Source organism: Macaca thibetana, chromosome 16, assembly GCF_024542745.1.
Source record: "Macaca thibetana thibetana isolate TM-01 chromosome 16, ASM2454274v1, whole genome shotgun sequence".
NCBI classification, from domain to species: Eukaryota; Metazoa; Chordata; class Mammalia; order Primates; family Cercopithecidae; genus Macaca; species Macaca thibetana.
This window is the reverse complement of record NC_065593.1, coordinates 52892340-52905576: the sequence shown is the minus strand read 5'-3', so window position 1 is coordinate 52905576 and position 13237 is coordinate 52892340. Positions and strand designations below refer to the sequence as shown.

The following is a 13237-nucleotide window of genomic DNA, read 5'->3' as shown; positions in this document are numbered from 1 at the left end:
ACTGTTGATACAAGCCGTCATACCTGAGAAATAGGCGTTACCACGAGCTGGTCAATCCCTGTCTTGGAATTGTAAACTTTCTGCTTCACAAATCCTGGGTCCACCACATAGTAGATACCATCAATAGTCAGCGATGTCTCTGCAATATTGGTGGCAATCACAACCTGCAGGCAACAGGGACAAAGCTAGAGTGATGTGCCCAAGTATGAAATGGTTCTTCATACCCTGAGATATGAAATGGTTCTTCCGAACCCAGATATCTTCCCAAAGGAATATGTGGCTATCTCCCTCTCTAGATGGTTAAAATGACACTTAATCCCAGCGCAGCCTCCAACAGCAGAAGGGAGGTGCCTTCCGCTTAAGGGTTAAAGTTAGAAAAGGGATGGTACCTGAGAGGTGAGTGGAATAGGAAAAAGCTAAGGCCAATCAAAGCCAATTTCATTTGGTGCAAATAGCTACTGTATATCTCATTTTCTAGATCCAATGTTGATTACTACAATTTTAATTTTCTAGCACCCTGGGAAAGCAGAGATTTCCTGGCATCACATGTGCCAATGCAAAATGAGATTTTTCTTTCCCCTACCGAGATATCTGGACTAAAATATGGGCTGCTTGTATTTTGTGGAATATGTATGTGGAACAAGAGGGAGATTGTTTTTTTTACTGATCATAAAATGAACCAAGAGATGACACAGGAATTTCACAGTTTGTTTGTGTGTAGCAGTCTATGTGATCTGGAGGATTATTAGTCTCAGCTTGGCACTGTCACTGTTCTTCCACCCAGAGGTTCAGCTAATAAAACACAACTGCTTGGAAAAATCATCACTGGGGGCACCGGAATATCACACATCATGCCAGCATCTTACTGGTCCTGAAAGGCTTCTACCTGCTACAGAACTACAGAAGCCCTGCTTAGAAAGAACTCTCATTATTAGGAATAGAATAGGGGAGAAATTCACCATCTTTCCACTCAAGCCTGCTCCTCCTTTCATGTTTCCCTCCTCAGTGCCATCTTCCATCCAGTTGCCCAAGCCAGAAACCTGAGAGTCATGCCTGACTTCCCTCACCCTTCTCTCCTTTACCTGCTAGTACCCACCAAGTCTTGTCCATTTTAACTCTTTAACATTACTCAAGTCTGTCTGCCTTCTTTTTTTTTTTTTTTTTTTTTTTTTTTGAGACAGAGTCTCACTCTGTTGCCCAAGCTGGAATACAGTGGTACAATCTTGGCTCACTGCAACCTCCACCTCCTGGGTTCAAGCGATTCTCCTGCCTCGGGCCTCCCAAGTAGCTGGGATTGCAGGCATGAGCCACCATGCCTGGTTAATTTTTGTATTTTTAGTAGAGATTGGGTTTCACTATGTTGCCCAGGCTGGTCTTGAACTCCTGACCTTGTGATCCACCCACCTTGGCCTCCCAAAGTGCTGGGATTACAGGCGTGAGCCACCACGCCCGGCCAAGTCCATCTGCCTTCTACTGTTAGGTATATGTCCAAGAGAAATGAAAACATATGTCCACACAAAAACTTGGTTTTCTTTTTTGAGACAGGTTCTGGTTTGCTCTGTAGCCCTGGCTGGAGTACAGTGGTGTGATCATGGCTCACAGCAGCCTCACCCTCCCAGGCTCACGTGATCCTCCCACCTCAACCTCTTGAGTAGCTGGGACTACAGACATGCGCCACCACGCCTGGCTGATTTTTTTTTTTTTTTTGTAGAGATAGGGGTCTCACCATGTTGCCCAGGCTGGTCTTGAACTTCTGGGCTCAAAGGATCTTCCCACCTTGGCCTCCAAAAATGTTGGGATCTGCCAGGTGTGGTGGCTCATGCCTGTAATCCTAGCAATTTGGGAGGCTGAGGCGGGTGGATCATCTGAGGTCAGGAGTTTGAGACCAGTCAGGCCAACGTGGCAAAACCCTGTCTCTACTAAAAGAGAGACAAAATTAGCCGGGCATGGTGGTACATACCTGTAATCCCACTTACTCAGGAGGCTGAGGCAGAAGAATCACTTGAATCTGGGAGGCAGAGGTTGCAATGAACCGAGATCATGCCACTGCACTCCAGCCTGGATGACAGAGCAAGACTCTGTCTCAAAAAAAAAAAAAAAATGCTGGGATCACAGGCATAAGCCACTGTGCCTGGCTTACACAAAAATTTGTAAACAAATGTTCACAGCAGCATAATTCAAGAAAGCCCCAAAGTGGAAATGACTCCAATGTCTATCTTCTTCTTTCTTTTGAGATAGTTTTGCTCATTGCCCAGGCAGGAGTGCAATGGCACGATCTTGGCTCACTGAAACCTCTGCCTCCTGGGTTCAGGTGATTCTCCTGCCTCAGCCTCCCAGGTAGCTGGGATTACAGGCACCCACCACCATGCCTGGCTAATTTTTGTATTTTTAGTAGAGACAAGGTTTCACCGTCTTGGCCAGGCTGGTCTTAAACTCCTGACCTCAAGTGATCCATCTGCCTCAGCCTCCCAAAGTGATGAAACTACAGGCGTGAGCCACTGTGCTCAGTTCCAATGTTCATCAACTGATAAATGGATAAACAAAGTGTGTTGTACCCATACAACAGAACGGTATTCAGCGAGAAAAAGAAATGAAGTACTGATACATACTACAATGTTGATGAACTCTGAAAACATGCTAAGTCTGGAAAAATTACTGGAAACAAGCCAGCCACAAATATATGATTTCATTTATATGAAATGTCTAGAATAGGCAAACCCACAGAGATGGAAGGTATAGATTAGTGGTTTCCAAGGGCTGAGCAGAGGAGTAAATGGGGGTAGGAGGTGAATGCTAAAGGGTACAGCATTTCTTTTTAGGGAAACAAAATTGTTCTAAACACAATTGTGGTGATGGCTGCACAATTCTGTGAATACAGTTAGCCCTCTATATCTGCTGGTTCCCCATCTGTGGATTCAACCAACAGCAGATTAAAAACATTTGGGGAAAATACAACAATAAAAAATAATACAAATAAGAAATATAGTAAAACAACTACTTATATAGCATTTACACTGTATGAGGTATTATAGGTAACCTAGAGATAGTTTAAAGTATCACACAAGAAGATGTGCACAGGTTACATGCAAACACTATGGCATTTTATATAAGTGACTTGAGCATACTTGGATTTTGGTATCCTCAGGGGTCCTGGAACCAAACCCCACATATCACGGGATAACTGTATACTAAAAGCCTTTGAATTGTACACTTTAAAAGGGTAAATTCTGGCTGGGCGTGGTGGTTCACGCCTGTAACCTCAGCACTTTGGGAGGCTGAGGCGGGCAGATAATCTGAGGTCAGGGGTTCGAGACCAGCCTTACCAACATGGAGAAACCCTATCTCTACTAAAAATACAAAATTAGCCAGGCCTGGCGGCGCATGCCTGTAATCTCAGTTACTCGGGAGGCTGAGGCAGGAGACTTGCTTGAACCTGGGCGAGGCAGAGGCTGTGGTGAGCCGAGATCGAACCATTGCACTCCAGCCTTGGCAACAAGAGTGAAACTCCATCTCAAAACAAACAAACATTGGCCGGGCGTGGTGGCTCAAGCCTGTAATCCCAGCACTTTGGGAGGCCGAGACGGGCGGATCACGAGGTCAGGAGATCGAGACCATCCTGGCTGACACAGTGAAACCCCGTCTCTACTAAAAAAAAATACAAAAAAACTAGCCGGGCGAGGTGGCGGGCGCCTGTAGTCCCAGCTACTCGGGAGGCTGAGGCAGGAGAATGGCGTGAACCCGGGAGGCGGAGCTTGCAGTGAGCCAAGATCACGCCACTGCACTCCAGCCTGGGCGGCAGAGCGAGACTCCGTCTCAAAAAAAAAAAAAAAAAAAAAACCAAACCAACCAACCAACCAACCAACCAACCAATCAAAAAAAAACGGTAAATTCCAATCTGGGCAACATGGCGAAACTGTGTCTCTACAAAAAAAGAATACAAAAATTGGCTGGGCACGGTGGTTCATGCCTGTAATCCCAGCACTTTGGGAGGCCGAGGCGGGCGGATCACATGAGGTCAGGAGTTCAAGACCAGCCCGGCTAACATGGGGAAACCCCATCTCTACTAAAAATACAAAAATTAGCCGGGCACGGTAGCAGGTACCTGTAGTCCCAGCTACTCGGGAGGCTGAGGCAGGGGAATCACTTGAACCTGGGAAGCAGAGGTTGCGGTGAGCCGAGATCGTGCCATTGCACTCCAGCCTAGGCAACAAGAGCAAAACTCCGTCTCAAAAAAAAAAAAAAAAAAAAAAAAAAATTAGCCAAGAATGGTGGCATACGCCTGTAGTTCCAGCTGCTTGGGAGGCTTAGGCAGGAGGATTACCTGAGTCTGAGAGGCGGAGGTTGTAGTGAGCCGAGATCACACCACTGCACTCTAGCTTGGGTGATAGAGTGAGACCCCATCTCAAAAAAAAAAAAAAAAAAAAAAAAAAAAAAAAAGGTGTGGGGTGGGGGAGTTAATTGAAAGGTATGTAAACTATATCTCAATAAAACTGTTATTAAAACTATACCTATATCCATCTGTCTCCTTTCCTATTGTCTCATACACACAGTCATATACTTGGTTCCAGCCACTGGAACTATGCCATTCCCTGAACTGGCCCCTCTTGCTCGCCTCCAGGCCATCATAGACAGTTCTGTGTCCTCAGAATGCTTGTCCCCTTGCCTTTCATGAGTTCTCCAGGACTACCTTAGATCCTTATTTCTCCTAAGAAGACAGGGTTGGGTGCTCCCACCTGGGTATCCAAGCATGAGTGGCATTTTCACACTATATGCTGAAAGTCTGTTGACTGGGGATGCCCCATAGCAGACAGAGGCCTGTTCTCACAATGCAGCTCCCATGTGTAGCCCAAAGCCTGGTAGATGCTCAAAAAATATTTGTCAAATGAAGAAGAAGAGGAAGAAGAGGAAGAAGACGAGAGGTCACATACTAGGCCCTCATTCCTAAACAAATTGTTTGGACCAGTCTCTAAAACCTAACAAACAAGACTTACATACACCTGAAGCAATCCCTACTATGGCTGGCAGGTTGCACACAACACATGGTTTCAGGGCACATGGAAGCTTCATTTTTGCCCATGTTACCTTTCTGCTGCCTGGTGGAGCTGGGTCAAAGATTCGGGTCTGCATCTCACTGGGAAGAGCAGAGTACACTGGGAGGATAATTAACTCTGGAACATCAGGTCCCAGGGATTTCATTCTTTCATACAGGATCTCACAAGCAGTATCAATTTCTTCCTGACCAGTCAGGAAGACCAGGATATCACCTACGAGCAGAATAGAGCATTCATTTACTTTCTAACTGTGTGTGTATGTTCTATACAAAGGCTATGGTGATATTAATAAAACTTCAAATAACAGAACATACACATTCATATTCTGACCAGTAAGTAAACAATAGACAAACCAGTAAAAAAACAATTTATATATGACATTATAACTACCACCATTTCAAACATACAAGCCTGAGGCTTGCAGAGAGATGACTATTTAGAAGGTGTTTTTAAAAAGATTAGCAAAAAAGAACCACATGAGGACTTTTGGGCTAAGAGAGAAAAAATTGCTTTTTCCCTTTACCTGGTGGCTCTGTTAAATGGATCTGCATAACAGTAATCAGGCTGGCATCCAGATAATCTGTCTCAGGTTCCTTTGTGTACAGTATTTCCACTGGATATGTTCGACCTGGGATGGTGAAAATGGGAGCTTCATAGAAGTATTGAGAAAACTTCACTGCATCCAAGGTGGCTGAGGTGACAATCAGCTTCATGTCCTGCCGTTTCTGAACTGTCTAAAGAGAAATATTATGTGGCTTACTGAAAAGGACCACCCAAAAAGACACAGATACTCAAATCCAACTCCCAGAATTCAGTTTCCAACAGGTAGAGGGGTCATTGAAGAGCATCTAGTTACCTTTTTCAACAATCCAAAGAGCACATCAGTGTGAATTGTCCTCTCGTGCGCTTCGTCCAACATGATGATCGCATACTGAGTGAGGTCAGGGTCAATCAAGCACTCTCTAAGCAACATCCCATCTGTCATGTACTTGATGACTGTTTCAGGGCTAGTGCAGTCCTCAAATCGAATGGTGTAGCCCACCTAAAGCAGAAGAGAAGGGGAAAACCTAGGATACAAATGTCTCCTCTTCCCAATCACCAGGGAAGATTTCAGCCCAGTCACTGTTACTCACAATCTTAATAATTTAATCAAGATGTACAGTAATTTCCTTATAGTAAGGTATGTCTTAGACTATACCCTCAACAGACTGATTATGACAGTGGGAACCCTCTCTCCCTCAGGAGAAACCTGAAAAAAGGCAGTATTATTAATATTTCCATTTGATAGGTTAAGAGATCTGGGCCTTTGTTTCTGGTATTTTTAGAGTGACTCCACTATCTACTTACCTCTTGGCCTAAGCAACAACCAAACTCCTCCGACACTCTTTTGGCCACTGACATAGCTGCCACTCTTCTGGGCTGGGTACACCCAATCTTGCCCCTGGAAGTGTAGCCTGCCTCTGCCAGGTACTGGGTGATCTGCGTTGTCTTTCCAGATCCTGTCTCACCAATAACAATCAGGATCTGATTGTCATGGACGGCCTGAAAGCAACAGAATATAAATATTGTCATTAAAATCTGCCAGAATATACATATGGTCATTAAACAGAATACAAATATGATCATTAAAATCTACATTACTCTGGAATAAAATAATTAATGACTACATTCTAACACCAAAGAAAAGGGGGATGTACCCATATGGTTAAAGAAGTCAACAATAAATTTAAAAGATAAATAAAAAGTGTTCCTTTCCCCTGTAACTCCCAAATTTCTAGTATCTTTCCCCAAAAATTATTTCTTATTTCTACATTGTTTGTAACACCCAAGGATTACAATCAACTGTGGTTCTATGGATATAGGACTAGTTAAATAAACCACAGCCTATCCAAATAATAGAAAAGGCTTTTTTTCTTTCTTTCTTTTTTTTTGTTTGAGATGAAGTCTCACTGTGTCGCCCATGCTGGCGTGCAGTGGCATGATCTCAGCTCCTTGCAACCTCCACCTCCCGGATTCAAGTGATTCTCCTGCCTCAGCCTCCCAAGTAAATGGGACTGCAGGCACCCATCAGCACGCCCGGCTAATTTTTGTATTTTCAGTAGAGATAGGGTTTCACCATGTTGGCCAGACTGGTCTTGAACTCCTGACCTCAGGTGATCTGCCTGCCTTGGCCTCCCAAAGTGCTGGGATTACAGGCATGAGCCACTATACCTGGCCTGGCATTTTTTTTTTTTTTTTAAATAAGGCCAGGCGCAGTGGCTCAAGCACTTTGGGAGGCCGAGGAGGGAAGATTGCTTGAGTCCAGGAGTTCAAGACTAGCCTGGACAATATAGTGAGACCACATCTCTACAAAAATACAAAAAACTGGCTAAGCATGATGGTGCATGCCTTGCAGTCCCAGTTACTTGGGAGGCTGAAGTGGGAAGATCACTTGAGACCAGGAGGTAGAGGTTGCAGTGAGCTGAGATCATGCCACTGTATTCCAGCCTGTACAAAGCGAGACTCTGTCACACACACGCACACACACACACATACACACACACAAAATTTCTGAGATATACCATTAAGTGGAAAAAGCAAGATGTAGAACAGTGTATATATCACTGTCACCTATAAACACATATAGTATGCTTATAAAATGTGTGCGTGTGTGCATATATTTGTACTTGTTTTATACATATAAGATATTGTTGAAAGGATTCACTGGAAACTAGTAAACCTGATTACCTCAAGGAAGGCTCGGTGGTCTTAAAATCGGAATTCCAGAATATAGAGTACCAAAGCAAAGGCCTTGCCCATGTGAGTTTATTGGCTGAGTATCCTCGTTTTTAATTACTGACCAGAGCTGTTGGTCCATGCAACACAACACTCTGCCCACCTGGAACTTTTCTAGGGTCCCCAGGAAAAAGAAAATATACAGACATATACATACATATGTGTGTCTATACACGCACACACACAAATATTTGTGATACAGGGTCTCACTCTGTCGCCTAGGCTGGAGTGCAGTGGTGTGATTGCAGTTCACTGTGGCCTCGACCTCTCAGGCTCAAGCAATCCTCTTATCTCAGCCTCCCGAGTGGCTGGGACTACAGGCATGGACTACCACACCCAGGTAAATTTTTTTTTTTTTTATTAGACAGAGTCTAACTCTGTAGCCAGGCTGGAGTGCAGCAGCACAATCTCAGCTCACTGCAACCTCCGACTCCCTGATTCAAGCGATTCTCCTGCCTCAGCCTCCTGAATAGCTGGGATTACAGGCATGTGCCACCATGCCCAGCTAATTTTTTGTATTTTTAGTAGAGACGGGGTTTCACCATGTTGGCCAGGATGGCCTCGAACTCCTGAACTCGTGATCTGCCCACCTTGTCCTCCCAAAGTGCTGGATTACAGAGGTCAGCCACCACGCCCCGCCAAATTTTTTATTTTTGTAGAGACAGGTCTCCCTATGTTGCCCAGGCTGGTTTCAGACTCCTAGGCTCAAGTGATCCTCCTGCGCCTTGGCCTCCAATGTGCTGGGATTATAGGCATGCACTACCGTGCTCGGCCCCATTTTTTAAAAAAGTATTTAGAAAATTTTCTCCTTATTTCTTAACCCTTTTGGATGAGCCACTTCAAGGAGGCACATATTTGTCCTGTTAGTTTCAATTTTAAAATATCCCTCTTTTAGAAAACAACCCTACTGCCCACCAATACATCATAAAAGTCTTCTCACCTGGACCAACTGCTCCTTCAGTTTGTAGATTGGCAGGCTCTCCCTTTGCTCAAGGATTGACATCTGGGTCTTTTTCCCGTAAGAGGCTTTATTGCCCCCAAAGGCATGCTTCTTCCACTCGGGAATATCATTGGGCATCATCCCAATACCCCGCATGTTGGCAGCAATCTGTCTGCCTTCCGCTGGAAAGGAAAACAGGCAACTTAGGATTGTCCTCAAGCTACCTCAAGATGTGCCAGAGAAAAAAATAAAATGGCAGGTGGGCACTGAACATGGAGCATCTCTATTCAGTGACCCGTGATCAAAAGTACTCAAAGAAACAAATTAATGTGAAAAAAAGAATATAGAAGGGGCAGCAGAGAGTGGGAAACAGACTGTAACAAGTGGTGCTACACACCTGTGATGTCAGAAAAAAGGTTAGCTGAGAGAAGTGAAGACCTGATTGACACTGGAATTTTTTTTTTTTTTAGGTAGGGTCTTGCTCTGTCATCCAAGTGGGTGGGAGTGCAGTGGCACAATCCTGGCTCATTGCAGCCCCGACCTCCAGGGCTCAAGCGATCCTCCTGCCTCATCTTTAAATGTTTTTTGAAGAGAAGAGGTCACTCTATGTTGCCAGGCTGGTCTCGAACTCCTGGGCTAAAGCAATCCATCCATCTCACCCTCCCAAAGTAATGGAATTACAGACGTGGCCACCATGCCCAGCACTCTCCCCTTTTTAAATAACTGCTACATTGAGATGTAATTCACAAACCATGTCACACTTTTCTTTCTTTTTTTTTTTTTGAGACAGGGTCTTGCTCTGTTGCCCAGGCTGGAGTGTAGTGGCGCAATCATGGCTCACTGCAGCCTCAAATTCCTGGGCTCAAGAAATCCTCTCTCCTTGGCCTCCCAAAGTGCTGGGATTATAGGTGTGAGTCACCAAGCCTGGCCTCCATGTCACTCTTTTTAAGTGTTTAACTTAGTGTTTTACTGTATATTCATAAAGCTGTGCAACTATCCCCACTATCTAATTTTAGAACATTTTCATCATCCCCAAAAAAACTCCGTACCCATTAGCAGTTACTCCCCATTCCTCCCTTTTCCTTCCCCTTGGCAACCATTAGTCTACTTTCTATATCTACGGGTTTACCTATTCTGGATATTTCTGTTGTGGTCTGTTGTGCCTGGCTTCTCTCAGATTAATTTTTTCTTTTTTTTGACAGGGTCTGGTTCCCAGCAGGTTGGAGTGCAGTGGCGAGATCTCAGCTCAGCAACCTCTACCTCCTGGGCTCAAGCAATCCTCCCATGTTAGCCTCCTGAGTAGCTGGGACTACACGTGCATGTCACCACACCCGGCTAATTTTTTTTTTTTTGAGATGGAGTTTCGCTCTTGTTGCCCAGGCTGGAGTACAATGGCGTGATCTTGGTTCACTGCAACCTCCACCTCCTAGGTTCAAGCGATTCTCCAGCCTCAGCCTCCCCAGTAGCTGGGATTACAGGTGCGCTCCACCATGTCTATTAATTTTTCTATTTTTAGTAGAGATGGGGTTTCACTATGTTGGCCAGGCTGGTCTCAAACTTCTGACCTCAGGTGATCCACCTGCCCCAGCCTCCCCAACTGCTGGGATTACAGGCTTGAGCCACCACACCCGGCCTAATTTTTGTATTTTTTGCAGAGACGGGGTTTCACCACATTGCCCAGCCTGGTTTCAAATTTCTGGACTCAAGCGATCTGCCCACCTCAGCCTCCCAAAGTGCTGGGATTACAGGTGTGAGTCACCTTGCCCGGACCTAGCTTATATTTTCAAGGTTCACCTTGGAATTGTGGCTTGAGGAGCAAAAAAAATGAGCAGAATTTTAGTGGCTCTCTAGAATATGCAAACATTTTACAAATTTGATGCCAAAAGCTGGCTATGAAAAAATACTTGTGCCTTCTAACTAAATAAGTGAGCTTTGGCAGAGGTCAAAGGAGGGTCACGAAGAACATTTCACTAAAGGGTAAAAGGGAATGAATGGGTTTATTCTGAGGAAATGGAAGATGATATTGTTAAACAATGAATGAATATTTCCAACCTTCTACTTTAAATCTAATATTTTGGTTTTTATTTTTGTTGTTTTTAAAAATTTAATTTTAAAATGGAGACAAGGGCTGGGCACGGTGGCTCACCAGTAATCCCAGCACTTTGGGAGGCTGAGGCGGGCAAGATCACTGGAGGTCAGGAGTTCGAGACCAGCCTGACCAACATGGTGAAACCCTGTCTCTACCAAAAATACAAAAAAAATTACTCGGGCATGGTGGCGGGGGCCTGTAGTCCCAGTTACTTGGGAGGCTGAGGCAGGAGAATCGCTTGAGCCTGGGAGGCAGAGGTTGCAGTGAGCCGAGACTGCACCACTGCACTCCAGCTAGGGCAACACAGTGAGACTCCATCTCAAAATAAAATAAAATAACATAACATAAAATACATAACATTAACAACATAAAATAAAATAAAAAAGAGACAAGGTCTTACTAGGTTGCCCAGACTGGTCTTGAACTCCTGGCCTCAAGCAATTTTCCGGCCTCAGCCTCCCAAAGTGTTGGAATTACAGGCGTGAGCCATCATGTCGAACCTAATCTAATATTTAAATCTTTATTACATGCAGCCAAACTGATATCTAAATTAACACAATTCTCAAACTTCTGTCTCCAGCCCAGACCTCTATTCTGAGCTCTCATACTCAATTCTACACTGGATACCTCAACCTAAGATGTCCTCTAGTTGTCTCAGATACAAGTCCAAAACGGAATTCACCATCTTTCCCCACAAACCCATTTCTCCTCCGGTGTTCCCATCATTCATCCTAGTGCTCATGCCAGAAACCTGGAAGTTATCTTTGACCATTCCTGATACCCCACATTCAACGAATCACTTTTCTCAAGTACATCCCTCCTCTTTGCTACCTCCATGTTCAAGCCACCATCCTCTCTCTTCTGAATTATTAGAAAAGCTTCCTAAATCATCACATGTGCCCCATCCAACTCATTCTGCAGGGCAGCCTGAATCATCCTTTGGAAATGCAACTCTGGTCATACCATGTGCCAGCTGAGAACTTTCAACATCTGGCCAGATGCGGTGGCATCTTGTAATCTCAGCAATTTGGGAGGTCGAGGTGAGTGGATCACCTGAGATTGCGAGTTCGAGACCAGCCTGACCAACATGGAGAAACCTCATCTCTACTAAAAATACAAAAAATTAGCTAGGCGTGGTGGTGCATGCTTGTAATCCCAGCTACTTGGGAGGCTGAGGCAGGAGAATCGCTTGAACCAGGGAGGTGGAGGTTGCAGTGAGACGAGATTATGCCACTGCACTCTAGCCTAGGCAACAAGAGCAAAACTCCATCTCAAAACCAAAAACAACAGCAACAACAAAATAACTTTTCAACATCTCCCAGTGCTGTAAGAATTGAACCCAGATTCCTAATGCCACCTACAAAGCCCTGGTCCAATGCTCTTATCTCATCCCCTACCAATGCCCCTTGCTCTCTCTATTCCATCCACACAGGCTTCCTTTCAGTTCCTTCTTTCCCACCCCACAAACCCAACACGGGCTACTCCTCAGGCTGGAACACACCTCCCAACCTCCATCCCATCCCCACTTGACAGACTGAGTCCCATTTATCCTTTGGGTCTCAATTTCCCCAGGGAAGTGACCAACCACAGTCAATTACACTGCCTGTACTTCTTCACATAGCACTGATCATAATTTAATTATTTGGTAATTATTTAATTAACATCAATTTCCCCGACTAAGCTGTAGTGTCTAAAAGCAGGGGTCGTATCTGTTTAATTCACATCTGTATCTCCAATTGCCAAACACAAATTAAATTAGTAAGTATTTGTTATGACTACATATAGTAGTTAAAATTTCTGCACAAAAAAATATATGAAAAAGGAAGTTTCAAAGCTGTATTATCTTTAGAATAAATTTTTTTTTTTTTTTGAGATGGAGTCTCACTCTGTCGCCAGGCTGGAGTGCAGCGGCACAATCTCAGCTCACTACAACCTCCACCTACAGGGTTCAAGCGATTCTCCTGCCTCAGTCTCCTGAGTAGCTGGGACTACAGGCATACACCACCATGCCCAGATAATTTTTTGTATTTTTAGTAGAGACGGGGTTTCACCATGTTGGCCAGGATGGTCTCGATTTCCTGACCTCGTGATCCACCTGCCTTGGTCTCTCAAAGTGCTGGGATTACAGGTGTGAACCACCGTGCCCGGCTATAGTAAAATTTTTAAAGTTATTCAGAAGAAAAACTCAGTCTAATGATTTGACCATGGCTATTAAAACATTTTTGGTTTTAAACATGTGTTTAAGAAAAAAACCAAACATGCTCTAACTGAAGTGAAAAACCAAGGGTAAATTATTTTTTCGAGACGGAGTGTCATTCTATCACCCAGGATGGAGTACACTGGCCTGATCTCAGCTCACTGCAACTTCCACCCCTGGGTTCA

General features: G+C 44.5%; 1 protein-coding gene across 2 annotated transcripts in view; it reads right to left on the bottom strand.

Annotated features, from left to right (window-relative positions):
* The window catches only part of DHX8 (DEAH-box helicase 8), a 44883-nt gene that overhangs the window by 13511 nt on the left and 18135 nt on the right, over positions 1–13237 (bottom strand). For both annotated transcript variants that reach the window (XM_050762557.1, XM_050762559.1), the window contains exons 12-17: positions 8767–8948; positions 6399–6593; positions 5908–6093; positions 5575–5785; positions 5083–5264; positions 24–164 (exon numbers count right to left, since the gene is read on the bottom strand). In XM_050762557.1, coding sequence (XP_050618514.1) covers positions 24–164; positions 5083–5264; positions 5575–5785; positions 5908–6093; positions 6399–6593; positions 8767–8948 — 1097 coding nt within the window. The remainder of the gene's footprint in view (positions 1–23; positions 165–5082; positions 5265–5574; positions 5786–5907; positions 6094–6398; positions 6594–8766; positions 8949–13237) is intronic.